This window comes from Geotrypetes seraphini, chromosome 13 (assembly GCF_902459505.1).
Source record: "Geotrypetes seraphini chromosome 13, aGeoSer1.1, whole genome shotgun sequence".
Taxonomy (NCBI): Eukaryota; Metazoa; Chordata; class Amphibia; order Gymnophiona; family Dermophiidae; genus Geotrypetes; species Geotrypetes seraphini.
In genome coordinates, this window is record NC_047096.1 from 63445090 (window position 1) to 63467519 (window position 22430).

At 42.3% G+C, this 22430-nt stretch overlaps 1 protein-coding gene across 4 annotated transcripts in view; it reads right to left on the reverse strand.

Moving 5' to 3' along the window:
• Nucleotides 1-22430, reverse strand: part of MED1 (mediator complex subunit 1) — a 98016-nt gene that overhangs the window by 41982 nt on the left and 33604 nt on the right. For 2 of the 4 annotated variants that reach the window (XM_033917376.1, XM_033917377.1), the window contains 7 exons: nucleotides 20202-20273; nucleotides 19368-19442; nucleotides 10308-10381; nucleotides 9770-9856; nucleotides 9427-9538; nucleotides 9193-9317; nucleotides 289-407 (listed from right to left, as the gene is read on the reverse strand). In XM_033917376.1, the coding sequence (XP_033773267.1) occupies nucleotides 289-407; nucleotides 9193-9317; nucleotides 9427-9538; nucleotides 9770-9856; nucleotides 10308-10381; nucleotides 19368-19442; nucleotides 20202-20273 (664 nt within the window). The other 2 variants (XM_033917380.1, XM_033917381.1) reach the window with 2 other exon arrangements.

Sequence of the window (22430 nt, forward strand, 5' to 3'; positions counted from 1 at the left end):
TACTGGGAGTGATCTACTCCTTGATATCCTGCCATGGACTTCTGACCTGGATTCGGTACTGTCAGAAGAAGGATATTGTGCCCAACAGACCTTTTGTCTGACCTAGCATGGACCATCTTATGACACAGACTACCACTTTATCATTAGCCCATTTGAACAGCAGGCAAAATCCTTAAAAGAAGAACTAGCACACTAGTTAAAATATAAACATCTCTACTGTGTACAGGCACACACAGCAATGCATTAGATATCACATAGGAACACAAGCATATTGGATGTTACACTTACTGCATAGAAACGCATGTTGTGATTTAAAGGGAGAGAGTCATTTTCTTTGGATAATTCAAACTGTGTGATAAGCTCATACAGAGGGACGAAAGCTGGTGGGTTCTCAAACAGAGATATTCCTGGCGAAACAAAGCAGTGCAATTCATGCCATCGGGATCAGAGAGTTCAGACAAAATTAGACACACATATGAGAGAGAACAGCAACAAAGAGAAGGAGCTAGGGGAAAAGGCACCCAATGAAGACTGGTAAGAAAGCACAGTTACTTACCCTAACTGGTGGTATCCAGAGACAGCAGGCAGATATTCTCATATGTGGGTGATGTCATCCATGGAGCCAACTTTAAAAGTGCATCGCCACTAAGAAATTTAGAAAGATTGCAATAGCCTGCACAGTGCATGTGCGAGTGCCTTCCCGCCCGACTTAGGTACTCAGCTCCTCGGTTCAGTAAGCCAGCTAAGAAGCCAACCAGGGGAGGTGGGTGGGTAGTGAGAATAGCTGCCTGCTGTCTCTGGATAACACCTGTTACAGTAATTGTGCTTTATCCCAGGACAAGCAGGCAACATATTCTCGCATGTGGGTGACCTCCAAAACCAAAATGGGATGGTGGGAGTATTGGCCTTTTAGGAAAAAAAATTTTGTAATACTGTCTGGCTGAAGTGCCCATCCCATCTGGAAAAAGATTCCAGAAAATAATGTGAGGTGAATGTATGAACCGAGGACCAAGTAGCAGCGTTGCAGATTTCATCAATAGGAATAGAGTGAAGAAAAGCTATTGATGCTGCCATAGCTCAAACTTTATGGGCTATGACACGAATCTCCAGTTGCAGCCCAGCCTGAGCATAACAGAACGATATGCAGGAAGACAACCAGTTGGAAATCGTTATCTTGGAAACAGGATGCTCGAACTTGTTAGGATCAAAGGAGACAAAAAGTTGAGGAGATGTTCTATGCGGCTTTGTTCTGTTGAGATAATAGGCCAAAGCCCGCTTGCAATCCAAAGTGTGAAGAGCCGTTTCTCCTGGATGAGAATGAGGTTTGGGAAAAAATACTGGAAGCACAACAGACTGATTGAGATGAAATTCAGTGATAACCTTTGGTAAGAATTTCAGATGAGTACGAAGCACAACCTTGTCATGGTGGAACACAGTAAAAGGTGGGTCCGCCACCAGCGCTTGAAGTTCACTAACTCTTCTGGCATAAGTGAGAGAAATGAGAAAAATCACTTTCCAGGTAAGGTATTCGAGATGAGCTGGAGACATTAATTCAAATGGAGGCTTCATCAACTTAGCAAAAACCACATTGAGATCCCAAACCACTGGAGGTGGTTTGAGAGGTAGTTTCACATTAAAAAGTCCTTTCATGAATCTGGAGATCAGAGGATGAGCAGTAAGAGGTTTACCATATACTGGTTGATGAAAGGCTGTGATAGCACTGAGATAAGATTCTAATGGATGTAGACCTGAGACCAGAGTCAGATAAATGAAGAAGATAATCCAAAACTAATGAAACGGAGATGGATTTCGGATCCTGGTGATGGAGATACCAGGAAGAAAAATGTCCACTTTTGGTGGTAACATTGCTGAGTGGCTGGTTTTCTAGAAGCTTCCAAAATGAATCTGACAGGCTGAGAAATATGAAGATCAGTTGGATTCAGTCTGAGAGATACCAAGCTGTCAGGTGTAAAGACTATAGGTTGGGATGTAGAAGAGAACCTTGACTCTGTGTAAGAAGAGATGGAAAAATCGGCAGAGGTATTGGTTTCTCAATACCGAGTTGAAATAGAAGGGAGAACCAAGGTTGTCTGGGCCACCAAGGAGCTATGAGTATCATGGTGGCCGACTCTTGCTTGGTTTCGACAAGTGTCTTGAGAATGAGAGGAATGGGTGGAAATGCATAGAGGAACTTTTGCATCCAATCCAGAAGAAACTCGTCCGCTTCCAGACAATGAGGAGAGTACAGTCTGGAGCAGAATTGGGGCAACTTGCTGTTGAGGGCAGATGCAAATAAATCCACTTGAGTCCCCATTGAGAAAAAATGGGATGGAAAGCGGCAAAATTGAGCATCCATTCGTGAAGATGAAGAATTCTGCTGAGTTCGTCTGCAAAGAAATTCTGTTCCCCCTAATGTAAAAAGCTTTGAGAAAGATATTGTGAGCAATCGCACAAAGCCAGATATTTTGAGCTTCCTGACAGAGAAGGAGAGAACCTTTGCCTCCTTGCTTGTTTACATAATATATGGCTACTTGATTGTCCGTGCGAAGCAAGACATGGTTGACTATTAAATGCTGGAAAGCTTTGAGGGCATAATAAATCGCTCTGAGTTCTAGGAGATTGATATGAAACTGTTGTTCTCTGGATGACCAATGACCCTGAGTTTGAAGACCATCCAAATGAGCCCCCCAAGCATAAGTGGACACATCCGTGGTCAGAACTTTTTGATGATGAGGCACATGAAACAGAATACCTCTGGATAGATTGGAATAATTCATCCACCACTGAAGCGACCGAAGAGACAAGGTGACAGAAATGTGCTGCAAGGGGGGGGGGAGGGGGGTCGGTCACTTAAGACCACTGTGAAGCCAGAGACCATTGAGGTGTCCAGCGGTGAAGCCTCGCAAAAGGAGTCATGTGGACTGTGGAGGCCATGTGCCCTAAAAGAACCATCATTCGCCTGGCCGAGGTTGACTGGAGCCGGGACCATCTGATGACAAAGCTGAAGCAAAATATCCCGACGCTCTTGAGGAAGCAACGCCGAGTTTTATCGAGAAGAGCTCCAATGAACTGGAGCCTCTGAGATGGATGGAGTTGGGACTTGGGAAAGTTGATCTCAAACCCCAAGTTCTGGAGAAACAATAAGGTGCGATTTGTCGCTAGAAGCACAGCTTGACACGAAGGGTCTTTTATGAGCCAGTCGTCTAGATAGGGAAAGATTAGTAGACCCCAAGATCTAAAGGCCACAGCCACTACCACCAGGCGCTTGGTAAAGACTCTGGGAGACGATGCTAGGCTGAAAGGTAGGACCTTGTATTGATAGGAGTGGAGATGAGCCACTTGAAATCTAAGGTATTTTCTAGAAGCTAGGTGAATTGGGATACGAGTGTAGGCTTCCTTGAGATCCAGAGAGCATAGCCAATTGTTGTGAGCCAAGAGGGGATATAGAGTGGCTAGAGACATCATGCAAAACTTTGACAAGAAACTTATTCAGGGCTCTGAGATCTAAAATAGGTCAGAGACCTACGGGACCAGAAAATAACAGAAATAAAACCCCCGGTTTAGCTGATCCACAGGAACCTCCTCTATCGCATTGAGGATTAGTGGGGAATCAATTTCCCGAAGAAGGGAGGCCACAGACTCTTTTGGAGAATGATCTGGAGGGAAAATTAAGAGAGTAACCCTCTCAAATGATTTGCAGAACCCGTAGATTGGAGGTGATCAACTCCCAACGATGAAAATAGAGTTGGAGATGACCTCCGATTGGCTGAGGGAGAGACTGAAGTACTGGGATTGTAACTATGATCTAGTCAAAAAGACTGAGTAGATTTAGCAGGAGCAGACACCTGAGATTTTTGAGGATGTTGCTGTTTTTGTTTCTTCTGTTGTGGCCTGACACTTTGCTGAAAAATGCCTTTGATAAGAAGATGGCCTGAATGTTCTTCATATGGAAGGCTTGGATTTAAGTTTAACCAAGGTATCCCATTGGATTTCATGAGCAGTGAGCTTTTGAGTCACAATATCTATGGAATCCTCAAGAAGCTTGTCTCCTAAGCAAGGGATAATTGTTAATCTATCCTGAAGGTTTTTAACGTCGTAAGAATTGCCGCTGCCGGGTCAGACCAGTGGTCCATCATACCCAGCAGTCCGTTCCCGTGGCAGCCCTTAGGTCAGACCAGTGCCCTAACTGAGTCTAGCTTTACCTGCGTACGTTCTGGTTCAGCAGGAACTTGTCTAAATTCGTCTTGAATCCCTGGAGCGTGTTTTCTCCTATAACAGCCTCCAGAAGAGTGTTCCAGTTTTCTACCACTCTCTGGGTGAAGAACTTCCTTACGTTTGTACGGAATCTATCCCCTTTTAACTTTAGAGAGTGCCCTCTCGTTCTTTCTACCTGGGAGACAGTGAACAACCTGTCTCTACCTATTAAGTCTATTCCCTTCATTATTTTGAATGTTTTGATCATGTCCCCTCTCAGTCTCCTCTTTTCAAGGGAGAAGAGGCCCAGTTTCTCTAACCTCTCAGTGTATGGCAACTCCTCCAGCCCCTTAACCATTTTAGTCGCTCTTCTATGGACCCCTTCGAGTGGTACCGTGTCCTTCTTCATGTACGCCGACCAATGCTGGATGCAGTATTCCAGGTGGGGGTATACCATGGCCCGGTATAGTGGCATGATAACCTTCTCTGATCTGTTTGTGATCCCCTTCTTAATCATTCCTAGCATTCTTTTCGCCGCCACTGCACATTGCGTGGACGGCTTTATTGACTTGTTGACCAGTACTCCCCAAGTTTCTTTCCTGGGGGGGTCTCCGAGTACTACACCGGACATCCTGTATAAGATTTTTGTTACCGATATGCATCACCTTATTACACTTATTCACATTAAACCTCATTTGCCATGTCGCGGCTCATTTCTCGAGCGTGTTTGTCACGTTGCTGGTCTTCACCATCCTTCTGTGTCTTCACTACTCTGAATAACTTTGTATCATCTGCAAATTTAACTACCTCACTCATCGTACCAATTTCCAGATCGTTTATAAATATGTTGCAGAGCACGGGTCCAAGCACCAAACCCTGCAGCACTCCACTTGTGACACTTTTCCAGTCTGAGTATTGTCCATTTACCCCCCACTCTCTGTTTCCAATCCGCCAACCAGTTTTTAATCCACGTGAGTATTTCACCCTCGATTCCATGGCTTGCAATTTTTTTGAAGTAGTCGTTCATGCAGGACCTTTGTTGAACACTTTCTGAAAATCCAGATATACAATGTCGACCGGCTTGCTCTTGCCTATCTGCCTGTTTACTCCCTCGAAGAAGTGCAGCAAGTTCGTCAAGCAAGATCTTCCCTTGCTGAAGCCTTAGAATGTTTTCGTTTATGAGAAACATGCTTGGATTTGGAGGAACTCCTGCTAGACTGTCTCGAAGATGAAGAATGATGCTTCAAGCAGGTGTAACGATGTCTGGAGGAACGATGCTTCGATGCAAGTCTAGATGGACATGATCGGTGTCGAGATCCATGGCATAGCATTGATGGTATCGGAAGACCTTGCAGTGTTAGGCTCAGGCTGTTCCGGTATCGGAGGAGTTGGTGACAGGATCAAAAGATTAAACTCCTCACGAACAGAGCATCGAGCTTCTGTTGAAAAGAAAGCACTGGTACCTTTGGCTTAGTCTCCGGTATCAATGGTGCTGCGACGCACCTCTCGATGTTGGAACAAGTCGCATAAGTGGTTTTCACTTGGTTGGCATAAATGGACTCAATGCCTTAGTGACCTGCGACCCCATCTGGGAAGCTGTTGGCTTTTTAGCTGGCTTACTAGATGGAGTGATAACCTGCGACACCGGAGTTGATGTATCATCGAGTGATTTTGATGTCTTTGTCATCGCAGCTTTCGATGTAGATGGTGTCAATGACAAATCTACCTCCATGCCGACATCTAACAACTTTTCTTTTCTTTTTTTAATTTGCTTTATTAATTAAATTTACAAGCATCCACTTGCACAAGAAATAGAGAGAATAAGAAAATTAACAAATAAGAAAGATTGTGATATCCAAAAAACCCAAAACATCTCTTCCTCAGACCACTGTCCTATAATGGGGGGAGTTAAGGAGATTTCTAAAAATGTTTTGATAGTTAAGGGAAAACAACCCAGGCTTAACGGGTTACAACATCATAAAAATTTATACATTTTGGAGCAACGTCTTAGTATCTAGAAAGGCCCAAAGTTGCTCAGGAGCAAAAAAGATTTTATCCAAACATATTTGACTAGACATTTGCACGGGTAGCTCAACAAGAAAGTAGTTCCCGGAGATTTAACTTCTTGTCTCATATTCAAAAATAATTTCCTACGTTCTTGGGTTGTCTTCATCACATCAGGGAAAACCCGAATTCTTTGCCCATGAAACAAAGCTTTTGAAAATCAAAAGAACATAAGCATTATACATTTAAGTCCTGTTCAAATACAAAAGAAACAAGAAGAGTGGAGTGAGATTCAGTTTCTACTAGGGAATTTTCCAGAAATTCGGATAAGTTACTCATGTCTATAGTTTGTAGATTATCAGCTTCGGGGGACTTTTCTGGCTTCTTTTTTTCAGGTAAATAATATATCTGATTTACAGTAGGCATTGTTTTCTATAGTAAATGATATAACTTCAGTCAGGCATTTTTTAAACATATCCCCAGGTGTTACACCCACAGTCTTAGGAAAATTAAGTAACCTATGATTTGTTCAATTTTCCTTTGAAGAAACAATTTATCTTTGACAAAGTTCCCTATTAAATTTTGCAATGAAGATATTTCTTTATTTATCTGGTCACATTTGTTGGTAGTTTCATTTTTAATCGATTCCATTGATACAGATAAATCCTCTATTTTACTCATGACTGTTAAAAATTCTGCTGTCGATTTAGTCACTGTAGCTTCTCATCTTTGCAGCATACACCAGACATTGTCCAATGTCACCACCATTGGGGAGCCAATTTCTGCTCTCAGAGTAAACCGACTCTTGGCGTGCTGGTCCAGCTCAGCTCTCTCACCGCATGACTGCAACATCCTCTGGATTGCAGCCCCTGCACTGTTGCTGAACTCTAGTACTGGAAACGGTATATGTCGGGTAGTAAGAGGAGACAGAGATGTCTCTAGCCCAGACGCTCCTTCCTCCGAGGTGAAAGCAGGCAGCTCAACTCCGGCTATCGATGGCGAGCTAACCATGAAGCAATCCATCGTCATCTGCCCAGTCAATGAGAGAATCAGCAGGACAGAACCCTTATGCTTAGTGTGAGGCATAATTCAGGGAAGCAATAGAGTAACACTAAAGGGGGAAAAAATGATTAAAGAAAGATGGAGTGCAAACACTGGCTGCTAACCCATCACCATCTTAACCACTCCCCCTCACCAAACAACTTTTCTTGCTGCAAAATGCAGTTTTGAATAGTGCGCTTCTGTAGAGTTGAATAATGCATGCAGGATTGAACCCAATGCTCTAGACCCAGACACTGTAAGCACCAGTTGTGAGGGTCTGTAATTGAAATAGTCTGAGCACACCGGTTGCACTTTTTAAAACCCATCACTAGGCATGACAACAACGGGAAGACCGCCTCAGCCAAATCAAACATGATGGCTGAAGTATGAAAAAGGTCTCGCCGGTCAAACCGGACGGCTGAAAAGGGAAATTTGGACTCCCAAAATGTTGGGGTTTTTTTTTAAACCGAGGGAGAAATTAACTGAACAATAAAAGAAAATAGATGATCCAGAGTTCCAACTTCAATTTTACAATGCCAGCACCTATTAGACTTAGAGCAATCTAATTTTTGTAATCTAGTAGGGGTCCAGAATGCTCTATGCAACAAAAAGAACCATGTTTGGTCATTCTAATAGATTTAAAGATGTGTGGAGGCCAATAATAAATTATCATAATGATTCATGTTAATTTATTATTCTTTTTCCTTATATGATAATTGAAAGAATGGGGGGATGGAGGGATGGGTGGGTTATGATAATTTAATATATATGTGCATAATCTAATTGATTAATATACATAGGAATTATCTTATTCATGTATAGATATGAAATGGGGGTGGGATATAAATCTTTTAGTTATATATTGTTATGGAATTATCAAGTGATAATGTAATATGTTGTGTTCATATTTTAATGTACACTTGATGTAAATGTTAAAATGAATAAAGATTTGAAAAAAAAAAAAAAAGAAAAGAAAATAGAATAAAATAACACGCGAGCAGGAAGGCAAGGCAAAAATGAAGAATGCTTGAAGAACACAACTTCTAGCTCCATGGAAAAAACAGAACTGAGGAACTGAGCTGTGTGCCTACATTGGATGGGAAGGCATTTGCGCATGCATGGTGCGGGCTATCACAAACTTTTTAAATTTCTTAAAATAGTGATGCACTTTTAAAGTTACCATACCGGGGATCCGGGGATGACAAGAACATATGAATTGCTGCTGCTGGGTCAGACCAGTGGTCCATCGTGACTAGCAGTCCATTCATGCGGCAGCCCTTAGGTCAAAGACTGGTGCCCTGAGACTAGCCTTACCCGCGTATGTTCTGGTTCAACAGGAACTTGTCTAACTTTGTCTTGAATCCCTGGAGGGTGTTTTCCTCTATAGCAGCCTCCGGAAGAGCGCTCCAGTTTTCTAATACTCTCTGGATGAAGAACCCTTACGTTTGTATGGAATCTATCCCCTTTTAACTTTAGAGTACGCCCCCTCATTCTCTCTACCTTCGAGAGGGTGAACAACCTGTCTTTATCTATTAAATCTATTCCTTTCATTATCTTGAATGTTTCGATCATGTTCCCCTCTGTCTCCTCTTTTCAAGGGAGAAGAGGCCCAGTTTCTCTAATCTCTCACTGTATGGCAACTCCTCTAGCCCCTTAACCATTTTAGTCGCTCTTCTCTGGACCTTTTCGAGTAGTACCGTGTCCTTCTTCACCCACATGTGAGAATATGCTGCCTGCTTGTTCTGAGATAAAACCAATTATGAGCCATAAAATCAGAATCTCCCTCCCCCCCTTTTCAAATGAGAAAAGGTACACTTCGGTTCCATTTCCATTTCTAGAGAACTTCTATAATCATTAATACTACAGAGACTCTTGCATTGATGCCATGTCTGGATCTGTCAGACACAGCTGTTCTTCAGAGCTAGGCAAGAGCTCAGCACTAAACACACCTACCAGTGCAGCTTTGAATCTTCTGAATAAACTCTCTCGAGACAGGAATCGGCCGGGGGAACTTCAAGAAGAAGCAGGCAGGCAGGTCAACACTATTGGCATTGGTGATAGAGGAGAAGGAGGGGGTCCTAAAAAGACAGACAGAATCTATTATATGGTTAGAACGTCATACTCAAAAACTTATTTCATCATGAGAATTTCAAAGAAAGTCGTCTACCAAGGTTTGGCTAACCTTACCCCTTATTATCTATGGGATGGGAACCCATGATGAGTGGGGCAATTGGGAGCTTGTACATTGCTGAAGTCCCTTCAATTGTCACAGTCACATTCAGGCCCAAAGTTCGAGGAACTGTAATGTCAAAGAAAGGCATGAAAGTCTAACCCACTGCAGTAAAACACAACAAAAACAGTACTGGTGACTGAAGTGATGACTAAAGATCTTTTGCTACAGTCTCTCAAGATCTCATCTGATATATTGTTTATTCTGTGTGAGATATTCCTTGAAAACGTTTGCCATGGTATCTCCAAACACAGAAGACAGGCCAACGCATACACAGTACAGAATAAAAAAGAAACATACCATTACTGTCAGTCAAGGCGATAGTCGCTCCCATTCTATCAAACAAATCATAGGGTGATACATAGTACTTCAGATTCATCAAGTGACCTGTGAGGAAATACATCTTCAATACTGTAAGCACTTCTATAAGAACCTCTAGAGTCTGCCAGTAAAGTGACCACTGTGATAGATGGACAGTTTAAATTGCTGCTATCCAAAAATAAAATTCTTTATGCAGAGGAACAGACGATGCCACAGTGACCACTTTAGTTCTGGTACAACACAATAAAAGAGATCTAAAGTGAGACCTATGCATCAACACATGTATTTCTCTCACTAAGGAACAAAATAAAATTGTTATTTTCTAATTTAAATTATAACTCACTAATTAATGAAGTTTACATTACTTCTTCTAGGATCCTGTAACTTAATTTGAAACATGTAATAGATTAAAGTGTAGCAGTATAATCAACAACCGCTGGGGAATGAGCTATGTTTTCCTTGGCTGCTAAAAGATACATGGCATATTTAGAAAGTGGGGGAGTAAAGGAGTATTTACCTCCACTCCGTGGGGTGAGAAATCCCACGCTGCCGTGAAGAATCTTTTCAAGCGTGCTGGCATTTGTAGCTTGCCTACATGACAGAGAAACTCACTAATTAATTGGGTCAAAACCCGTTCAAATTTCCAACCTGTAAACTTAGCCTGCCTGCCTGCTTTTAATATTCAAGCAGTACACTCCAACTTCACAGGACACTAATGCACAGCCAAGTTAATGCAGCCATGATGTGGTCCAGCTTAGGAAACTAAGTGTGTTACAGAATTTTCTGGCAGACCTCATGTCTTGTCTCTCATGCTAGTTCTGGAGAACCTTCTACACAGGCTCAAAGACAGATTGGCATGCACCAATTATTTATTCTCAAGCTTGTTCTTAGTAGACATCCTAAAAAAAAATCAGATGACTAGCAGGTATTCCAGGACTGGCAAGACTGATTAATGTGGGCTTCTATGAACTAAAGGGGAATACACACATGGGCAATTCACAAGATGAAGGCTGCTTTAAATTTTTGTCAGTGGGGCATCCCAGATTGGGTAGGTAAGAGATACATCAGGAATTCTCTCAAGGCAAAAGGTACTGCAATACTATCTAACCAAAGATATTCTCAAGTCAGGAGGAAGGGTCCAAGTGACAATGCTTTTGGAAAGTAAGGACAGAAGATCAAGTCATTGATTTATATCTTTCCAGGGTTTCTTATGGTATTAGGTTTTGCTCACATTTGATGAATAACAATGTGACTGGGGGATGGGAAATCTCTTAAGCATATCAGGATTCAGTGCAGTCCAAAATTCAGTTTTTAGTTCACTCTTTTTGTTGAACAATACACAAAACAATGTTTAACAGTGTGGTGTTTCTGTTTTATATTAACATATTGCAATTACAAATTCCTTCCATCCTTCCAAACCTTTCCCCCTTAGTATTCAAAATTCAGTTTAATAAGGTATGTTTATATGTATGTTTAGATTGTTTGGATGAGGGAAACAAGTGAAAATGCTGGTCTACAATTCAGAAATGTGTAAAATGTTGTCCATCAGATGAGTGCGAGTTTTTGAAAGGAATAGAGAAACAAACAACTGAAAATGCTTGTCTACAGTTCAATCTACAGTCCAAAATGTGTAGAGCTGTCCATCAGAAGTCTCATACTTTGAAAGAAATAAAGATGAAAGCCTGATACTGCCTTAGGTAGAAATTTAAGTTGCTTAGTACTACTCTGTTGGGGAACAAATGGGAGTGGTAATGTGAGCGAGCAGCAGGTTTGGATTTCTTAAAGGCAGGCAGACAAGGAGTAGGAGTAACCAAAAGACCTTCTTTATTAATTAACATAACTTGCACTAGGACAGTAGATCATTATTTCCTTGTAAATAAACAGAAAACAAACCCACTAGGGCTGACTCGGCCACATCCCAAACACAGCTCTATTTTTCTTCCTTAGCCCTAATATTTGTGCCCCCACATAGGGACCTGAGCCACTCTGCTTCCTTGATCCAGTATCTTTAGGTTCTATGATTAATCCTTCCACAGGTGTCCTCTTGGAAGCCTCTACATTCAAGGCTTCCCTGTTCTGTCCTGCCAGAGGGATTTTACTTTCCGCTTCCTGTTGAGCTCCAGCCCTCTGGCCAGACAACTTAACATGCCTCATGTTAGTGCCATCTACTAGACCAGCGGTCTCAAACTCGCGGCCCATGGGCTGCATGCGGCCCTCCAGGTGCTATTTTGCGGCCCACAGTCTGGACGCTATGATCAACTACTCCCTTGCTGCAGTTGATTGTCCTGGTCAAAGCTGCGGCCGGCAGAGGCTCCTCGCGCCATCCACACCAGCATCTCTTCACCTTTCCCTTCCTTGTGGAACAGCAGCGTGTCTGGCCGACTCCCTTGCTCAGTCGATCGTTCCGTTCAAAGCCACGGGTGGCGGCTCCTCGCACTATCCACTCCTGCATCGGAAGCCTCTGACATCACAACATCAATGAGGCTTCTGACGCAGGCGTGGATCTTGCGAGGCTTTGAACGGAACTTCAAAGCAAGTGAGCCGGCCAGACATGCTGCTGCTCCACAAGGAAGGGAATGGAAGGGGAGGAGAAAGAGAAATGCTTCTGCTGCATAGGAAAGGGAGACCCTAGGGAAATGCTGCTGCTGCTGCACAGGGAAAGGGAGAGGGAGGGAAGGGGGAAGAGAAATGCTTCTGCTGCACAGGAAAGGGGGAAGAGAAATGCTTTTGCTGCACAGGGAAAGGGAGGGGGAAGGAAAGGGGAAGAGAAATGCTTCTGCAGCACAGGAAAGGGGGAAGGGAAATGCTGCTTCTTTTACTGCTGCACCCAATTGGGGAAAGAGAGGGAAGGAAGACAAGGGAGAGGAGAAGAACAAGAGATATGCCAAATTCATGGGAGGGAGGGAAGGAAAGGAGATACCAGACCATGGAGGGGGAGGGAGAGATGCCAGGGCATGGGGGGAGGGAAGGAGATAGATGCCAGACCAGGGGAAAGGAAGAAAGGAGGGAGGGAGGAAGAGAAAGGAAGGAAAGATGTCAGACCATGGAAATAGGACGGAAGAAGAGAGAGATAGGAAGGGAAGGTAAGACATGGAAAAGATTTTGAAAAGAAAGCAGAAAAATTGAATATTAAGTTAATGCCAAAGATGGATGCAAAATAGAACAAAACACAAAAAAAAACCCTCTCATCAATACTGGGCAAGTTTCTCAAATAGGATCTTCGTATAACATTTAAAGGCTTTTAGATATTTAAATAATAATAATAATAATTTATTTCTTATATACCAATGTGCTCATAAGCTCTTCAGCAAGACACTACAGCAGCGGTACAATGTCGCTGCAAAGGTGCTTGAATTTTAATCATAACACATTGGATGGAACAAGGATACTTGCTTCTACTGGAGTGGCAAATGTTATGGCTCTACAAAAGTTATTTAATAGTAGACCACTTATCTGAAAAGGTCAGTTCACGGCTCCAACACAGTCTGTATTTCGCTACGCTACATCAGGAAGCCGGAAGGATGAGCTTTTTGGTTTGTGGAGGGCTTTGATAAACTATGTGATAATGATAAGATCCCACAAAGGAAGAGGGGAAACAAACTGGTCATTTGGTATGAAGGAACAATGACATGAAATGTGAAATTAGAGGGGGTGCAGATACTGCCTTTTCATTGCCCTGGTTATGATAGGTTGCAACATCCAAGATATGGAAATGTACAAACTCAGGGCACGATATTCAAAACAATTTAACTGCCCTGATTGGCCTAATCACTAATATTCAATGGCACTATCCAGTTAGTGCTGGGGCGGACAAGAAGTGGAATCAGTACAGACCCACAAGTTATGTGGGCAGCGCAGATATCCAGTCGGCACCCGGATAGTTAACTAGACATGTTGGACCGCATATAATGTGGTCCCAACTATGACCAGTTATCCCAGGATGCTACCAAATAATTTGTATATAATGATTCCATTGTACGCAAATCTTTCTCATACATGGTCATTGTGAATATGCAGAAACTGTGACTAGGGGTGTTCCAAGGACTGAGTTGAGAACTCCTGGTCTACAGGGAGTGAATAGGCAATGAATTTAGGGTTCTTTTTTATTTCAAATATTTCCACAACTGAAAGGTAATGTGGTTTATGGTGGCAGTCATGAGAGAAGGGAAAACATTTGGAACTCTGATAAAATTGTGCCATCTTGCAGCTTAGAGTTAGTTGTTACCCGAGTTGAGCGATACCCTTGATGATCTTTGGCACAAGACTGACTGCTGACTTCTCAAATGAGCTGAAATTTTCCTCTTGGTTTTGGGTAAATGGTGAATTGCTGGACTAGTTATTGTTTTTTGGAAGTTGTTTTTCACCAAGCAGTAAACAAATTTACAACAACCAACTTCCAACTCCTCAATATAACAGGATGGTTCAAGAATGCGGCAGTTCATCTCATTTTTGGCCTGAAGAAATCAGATCATGTAAGTCCTTATTATAAAAAATTACATTGGCTACCTGTGGAAGCCAGGTTTTTTTTCAAGTTTGCTTGTCTTTGTTTCAGAATTTAAACAGGTACAGCTACAATTTATCTTTTACACCATTTTGATTTTTCTTGTCCTATTAGTCGTACACATAGTGCTCATTTGTTCTCCTTTCCAACTTGACGGGCTGTACTTATAAGAAGTACTTAGATAGGACATTATCATTTCAAGCTGGTAAATGGAATAACTGTCTAAGTGAGCTTATCTTTAATGCATTTTCTTACCAAACTTTTAGGAAATCAGTTAAAGCTTATCTTTCTGATAAATTTGTCTGATTGTATACCCTTGCTGATGTATTTCTGAATGCTTTCTGTAATATCACTGTCTATATGCAATCTCTTTTCCATTGTAAACTGCTCTGAACTGTTTGTGGCACTGCGGTATATAAAAATAAAGTTACAGTGGTACCTTGGATTACGAGCATAATCCGTTCCAGGAGCATGCTTGTAATCCAAAATGCTCGTTTATCAAAGCGAGTTTCCCCATAGGAAATAATGGAAACTCGCTTTGATACGTTCCCCCCCCCCCCAAGGCCAGCGGCACTGCTCTATCCCCCCCCCCATGAGAACCAGCATTGCTCCTCCCGAAGGCCCCCCTGCGATCCGGCACCCCTGCGATCCCCCCCCCCCCCGCAATTGGGCACCCCCCCGCCTCTTCTTACTGGCATCTGGGCACCAGCATGTCCTGTGCGTTGGTGCCGGTGCCCGAAGATCAGCCTCCTCTTCTTGCTGGGCCTTGAGCATCTGCGCATGCTCAAGGCCTGCGAGTTCACGTTCTCTTGGAGAGAGCGTGAACTCGCAGGCCTTGAGCATGCGCAGATGCTCAAGGCCCAGCAAGAAGAGGAGGCCGATCTTCAGGCACCGGCACCAAAGCACAGGACATGCCGGTGCCCAGATGACAGTAAGAAGCGGCGGAGGGGGGGTGCCCAATTGCAGCCGGGGGGTGCCGGAACGCGGGGGAAGGGTGTCGGATTGCAAATCGAGGCACTCTTGATTTCCGAGATGCCGATTTTGCGAATGTTTTACTCAACTTGCAAAACACTCGCAAACCGGTGCACTCGTAAACCGAGGTACCACTGTATTATTAAATTGGTTTGGATATAAATGAGTGATTGTCAGTACATGAGATATTATAATGGATGGATGTGCTTGGATTGTAAATGGCAGCATATGGTAACAAGAAAAGAATCCTGCAAGAACTTGAGAACATTGCTTCAGACTTCTTCCTGCAAGACACTCATTTGAGGACTTGACAGTCCTGCAACTTCAAGGCCAAATGGATGAGGTTTCTCCACCACAGGCTACTCAAATACTATGTAGATGTAGTTATTTTTCAACATAAGAACATTATGGTCAAAGTTGTAAAGGTATGACATAAAGGACTGGGCTTTTTCATCTTAGAGAGCTCCAAAGGAACGGGACAGGAATCCATAGGGATGAAGGCACTTCGAGCAGTTTTAAAAGTATTTTCCTGTAACTTCATCAAGTGTCCCCTAATCTTTGTAGCTTTTGATGGAGTAAAAAAAAAAAAAAAATTGATTCACTTGTACTCGTTCTACACCACTCATGCTTTGAAGTCTATAAAATCCTATCTCCCCCAGCCTTCTCTTTTCCAAGCTGAAGAGCCTAAACCTCTTTAGTTTTTCTTCATATAGAGGAGTATGCTGAGACACTCAAGGACTTGAAGGTAAGCCAAGCAGACAAGGCTGACAGTTTTTTCAGTCAATAAGTCTCAAGACTCATGTGCCAGAGACTGATGTGACAGACGTCAACTTGCCAGCTTCAACTCATGCGCCACAGGTTGATCAGACTGAACAAGACATCTTCATCATCTATGGATACTGTCATTCTGGAACTGCACACCCATCTCTCCAGGAGGTTGAAGCCTCAGAATTCAATCTGCCAGCCTTGACTCATGTGCCAGACGTTGATTAAGCTAAAGTTGACCTACCAGCATCAACATCTTCATCTTCTGTCATTCTGGAGCTGCAAGGCTATCCCTTTCTCCAGTGGTTGATCTGACAGAAGTTGACAGAATTATTTTATTGTATATGTATAGTTATAATCAGCCTTGTTAAAAGCATACTATAAATAAACTATAAACCTTGAGTAATATAGTACAGTATCTAACTAATTGTGTAAAGGTTGGGGTTTTTTAAGCAAACTTCTTTATATACTTGCTTCTCTGTTTCCCAGTCTATGCTGTAGCATTCTAGTTCTGCACTGTTTTGTCCAAATGGTGAGAAAACCATGGTGCATTACATTAGTTGATGAGTGCACTAAGGGCCCTTTTTACAAAGCCCGTGTGTCCCAGCGAGGCAAATGCCCCATTCAATTCCTATGAGTTTCAATGCATGTGTCATAGAAGAATCACTAACCTGGCTTTGTAAAAGGGGCCTTGATGGCTTACTGTGGTTCTGTAAGACTGTACATTACAGTTTTTATTTTCCAGCACTGTTCCGTGTAAATTTTTTTTGTTTTTTTTTAGAAGTAATTCTTAAATGGTGAGAAAACCATGGTGCATTAGAATATAAGAATCGCCATATTGGGACAGCCAAAGGTCCATCAAGCCCAGTATCCTGTTTCCAATAGTGGCCAACCCAGGTCTAAAGTATCTAGTTAGATCCCAAGTAGAAAAACAGCTTTTATGCTGCTTACCCTAGGAATAAGCAGTGGATTTTCCCCAAGCCATCACGATAAAGGCCTATGGACTTCTTTTAGGAAATTATCCAAACCTTTTTTTAAACCCCACCAAGCTAACTGATTTCGCCATATTCTCCGGCAACTAATTCCAGAATTTAATTACACGTTGTATGAAGAAATATTTTCTATGGTTTTTAAATCTACTTAGTAGCTTCATTACATTGGTTAATGAGCACACTAGTTGCTTGCGGTTGTTGTGCAATACCACAGAGTATTTATTTTCCTGCACTGTTCAGTGCAATTTTCTTCAAGTATGTTATTTCTATAAGCAGTACTGCAAATATAAAAATATATTTGCAACATTCTGAATGTTCTATATGGTTTTTTCCATGCAGGAACCTAACCTTGTTTTCCCTATAGGCTTCATTATTCACTTCCATGGTTTTGAGGCCGAAACAAAAGAACTTGTTGGAGAGTTGATGTCCCAAGATGAAGACTTATTGAAACAGAATAGATAATCCACATAAAAATGTCTAGGGCCTGAACTGCTGCAAACATTGGACCCAACACGGTCCGTGTTTCGACACTAAGGTCTTCTTTAGGGATCCTATGGATAAAAAATGAAATGTATCTAAAATGTATACTATGTGAAAGTGAAGGAAAGAGTAAACCCATTTCCTAGTGGGAAGGTGAAAGTGATATGTGTTTTGAGACACCACATGTACCATATATACTCGAATATAAACCGAGGTTACCTTTTTTCCCCAAAAAAATAGGAGGAAAAAAGGTTGACTTGAATATAAACTGGGGGGGAAGGGGGGGTGTTTGTTTTAATAGCAAGTGTAGTGCCTTGCCAGGCTCTGCATCCTGTTCCCCCTCCCTTGCTGCTCTGACAGGCTCTTTATCCAGCCCCCTCACTCCCTCGCCAGTCTCTGCACCCCCACCTTTCCTGCCAGGTTCTGTACCCCTTTCCCTCCTCCCTCCTAATGCCTTGCAGTTCTCCACCGAGCTTGCCATGAGATCTGATGGTCCAGTGGTGGCTGGGACAGGAGGGATCCCTTCCGCCTCCTGTACCAGCCGATTCTAATTATTTTAGATTGTAAACAATTTTTATTGACAGAAAACAGGCGGAACCAAAGGAAAACAGTTGCATTCAAAAGACAGCAAACAGAGGCGGGATATCCTCTAGAACAACTCAGAACAGTACAAAATCATGTGTCATTTACACCCACCCATAAACCCCAGAAATCTCGATTCTAATTATTTTAATCTCCCTCTTGCCTCCTGCCCGTATAGAACCACAAGCTAATTGGCTGCTGCGAGTTCTCGTGGGACCTGAGATACAGCACTGACATTCTTCAGTTTCTAAAGTGCATTTTAAGGTGTCAAGTAGAGAATGACACGGTGACAAAATTCATCACCGTTCCCGTTCCCGCGGGAAACCATCTTCATGTCATTCTTTAAGGAGAGAGGGAAGAATCAGAGTATGAATGGCCACAACCACTGACCCTCAAGCTTTGCTTTGAAGAATGATGGTGTAGAAGGACTGAGGTTGAAATAGACACTAAAAAATGACATGGGATTATTTCCTGCGGTTATTCGCGGGGACGGGAACGGTGATGAATTTTGTCACCGTGTCATTCTCTAGTGTCAAGTATGTCAACTTTCTTTCAAGCCTGTATGAGAATTCAAAGGGCCTGAAAACCTCAGAGGAAGCAAGTGACAGTTTTAAATGTTCACTGGTGATGCTCTTGGATGACACTACTTTTCAAGCCACTAAATCAGGAGACTGGGGGTTGCTTTCATGGAATATTATTGGCTTAGATGTGCAGAAACCCCACTTTAGCTCCTTCTGCACCTGAAGCAGTTTTTTCAGTTTTAAAGTGATTGTGGCAGCAACTGAGGTAATCCTTATAGGCTCTAAGAGACCAGAGACAATGCTTGCAATTGCTCTTGCTATGGTCCGTGCCCCAGTAAATTAAACACCTGGAGTGAAATGTCAAAATGTTGGGGCTCTTGCTATCTTTTCAGCAAGACCTGAATTCTGACTATGACATACTATAAGGGCTACAAAGAAAAAAAAATGAAAATTCTGTGAAAAACAAATGGCACAGAACTCTTAATTTGAAGACAAAAAACTTGTTGGGAAAATCTGTTTAGAAAAAAAACCCTGCAAAGGGAGGGTTGCCTCTTATAAATTCAGCATTTAAGTTCTGAGCTGGGAAAGCTGTTCTCTCCAAGCTGCATGCTAATGACATCACCCCACTTGTGTACTTGACTCAACTTTCTTGTTAAAAGAAAATAGATATGGTGTTCACTCACTACTTTTGGAAGAATAGGAAACAGGTGGCGAACAAAAGAATCACTAGACAGAAATCTGACAGAAACGTTAGCCTCTCTCACCAGTACATAGTTGACATCTTGGACAGATCCAGTTCCAAGGACTGTAGAGCCAGGTACATTTTAGTTTTAAGTTTGCTAGAAGAGGGAGAAAAAATAGCAATATTAAAACTAAATCAAAGTTTTGTGTGCAAGAGATTAAGTCCAATTGCATTATCCAAAAAGCAAGAGAAAAAAAAAGAGAAAGACAGATTTTTTTGTGGTTGGTACTTGTTCCTAAATCTGTTCTAAATCAGAGTCCAAGCAATAAATGTCTCGAGTCTAAAAAGAAGTTCAAGTCCACTTTATAAACATCAAGAGGCTTTAAAGTGAACAAACATAATATTTACAAGAGATCTTTCTGCTAGTCAGGCCACATTTAAACAATCCATATACACAGGAACATGCTTCCTGAATATGCTGTATCAGATGGAACTCCTTTCAATGACTGCCACAATGCCGCAGTTCCTGTGCACTGACCCACTGAGCAAAGTAATTCACTATGACTTCAGCTGCAATTTGAGTCCACAGAAACAGATTCTCCCCAACTCAAACACCCCATTTATTGTTCTTTTTCTACACTACAGACATTCTTCCTTATTTCAAGTGAAAAGATCGAGAAATGTTCCAAATTTCCTTTAAATATGGCCATACATACACCTTATTTCAGATGTGCTTGGAATTGGGGAGAGGGGAATAAGAAGTGGTATAGCTATTTGACCTATAAACACTGCCTGGGGAAAGGATTACTTTAGTTCTGAAGATATATCACTCGCCAGTTACTTTCGTGGTGTCTTTATTAAAGAGGTTTCAGAAAATGTGCCAGCTCCTCCTGGGCAGAACATCTGCAGTACATACTTATCTCCTGGCAGTTTGTATAGATTCACCAAGCCCTTCAGATGCTGTGAAAACTCCTCAAAGTTTTTCTCTCTAGAAGAAGAAAACACACAGCTTTTACAAAGCACAAAAAGAGAGAAAAGGATCTGTAAGGCTCTGCCGATTGTAAACTACTTAGTGATTTCTAAACATTTCAAGCACGAGTATCTATAGAGAGACTTCCTTGTATTATTAATGCGTTTAAGAGCTATTATACAAACAACACAACATTCTGGATGTCAAGAAGTCTTGAAGAAAAAAAAAAAATTCTAAAATTTGATCATCCCAAGTCTCAGGAAAAAGTCCTAAATAGTTTGTTATGCAGATAATACCAGCATCTCTTCCCGAGTACAGTACAACTCTAGTTACTGCTAAAGATTAGAACCAACATCTGGACAGCATAGGGTGGCTCATTCTAAAATCTGATATTCATTTGGCCATCTGTTAATTAAAAGCCAAATTTTCACTTTGGCTACTGGTCTTACCTCAAGTCCTACCAGACCAGTACAGAGTATGGGTTTTGCCTCTCCACCAGCAGATGAGGAACAAAGGGCACCATGCAGCCTGCAGCTTCTCAGTATTTCTGTAACAAAGTCAACCCAAAACTCACCTAGATCCCCACAAAAGTGGATGAAGGGATGCCAAGGTCCCCACCAAAGCCAGCCCCAAGGAATCCATAAGAAAATAAAGCAATAAATAGGTAACAACTAAAAGACCGAATACAGAAAGTTCTTCCTCGAGGGCCGCAATCCAGTTGGGTTTTCAGGATTTCCCCAATGAGTATGAATGAGATCTATCTGCATGCACTGCTTTCATTGTATGCTAATAGATCTCATGCATATTCACTGGGGAAATCCTGAAAACCCGACTGGATTGCAGCCCTCAAGGACCGACTGACACCTGTGGAATACATAGACTAAACAGGCAGATTCAAAACGAATGCTAGGAAGTTCTTCTTTACCCAACGTGTGGTGGACACCTGGAATGCGCTTCCAGAGGACGTAATAGGGCAGAGTACGGTACTGGGGTTTAAGAAAGGATTGGACAATTTCCTGCTGGAAAAGGGGATAGAGGGATATAGATAGAGGATTACGGCACAGGTCCCGGACCTGTTGGGCCGCTGCATGAGCGGACTGCTGGGCACGATAGACCTCAGGTCTGACCCAGCGGAGGCATTGCTTATGTTCTTATGGATGCTGAACTGGTCTGGCAGAACTTTTTAAATCACCCACCTCCAGCCCAGACCCTCTCGAGCATCGCCATATCCTTCTTAAGGTACGGCGACCAGTATTGGATGCAGTACTCCAGATGCGGGCGCACCATTGCCCGATACAGTGGCAGGATAATTTCCTTCGTTCTGGTAGTGATACCTTTTTTGATAATGCCCAACATTCTGTTCGCCTTTTTTGAGGCCGCTGCGCATTGTGCCGCCGGCTTCATCGTTTTATCCACCAAAACCCTTTTCCAGTCCTTTTCTAGGTTGCCTTCTCCCAGTACCATCCCTCCCATTGTATAGTTATACATCAGGTTCCCTTTCCCTATGTGCAAGACTTTACATTCCTCTACATTGAAGCTCATCTGCCATTTATTTGCCCACTCACTCAGTTTGTTCAGGTCCCTTTGTAGTTCTTTACATTCCTCAACAGTTCTAACCCTACTGGAGAGTTTTGTGTCATCCGAGAATTTTATAACCTCGCACTTCGTCCCTGATTCCAGGTCATTAATGAATATGTTGAACAGCAGCGGTCCCAGCACTGACCCCTGTGGGACGCCACTCGTGACCCCTTTCCAGTCAGAGTAGTGTCTTTTTACTCCTACCCTCTGTTTTCTGTCCGCCAGCCAATATCAATGCCTCTCTAAATATAATTCAAGAAATTATGTCCATCATGAACATTTGGATGAGAGATTATAAATTAAAGCTCAACTCTGACAAAACTAGGTTTCTCTATGTTTCCTCTTCAAATCGGAGGTAGATAGAGAATTAACACTCAGTGGAATTACCTACCCTATTGATTCAGAAAATAAAATCCTGGGAGTATATTTAGACAGAAATCTATCTATGAAAGCCTTTACCCTCAGCATTGGTCAAGAAGTGTTTTTTTCATTATGTGGAAATTGCATACTATTAAATCATACATGTATTTCAAACCTATGGCATTCAGGATTCTCAAAAGACAAAGAAAGGTACTGCAGACAAATGCACAAGATGCA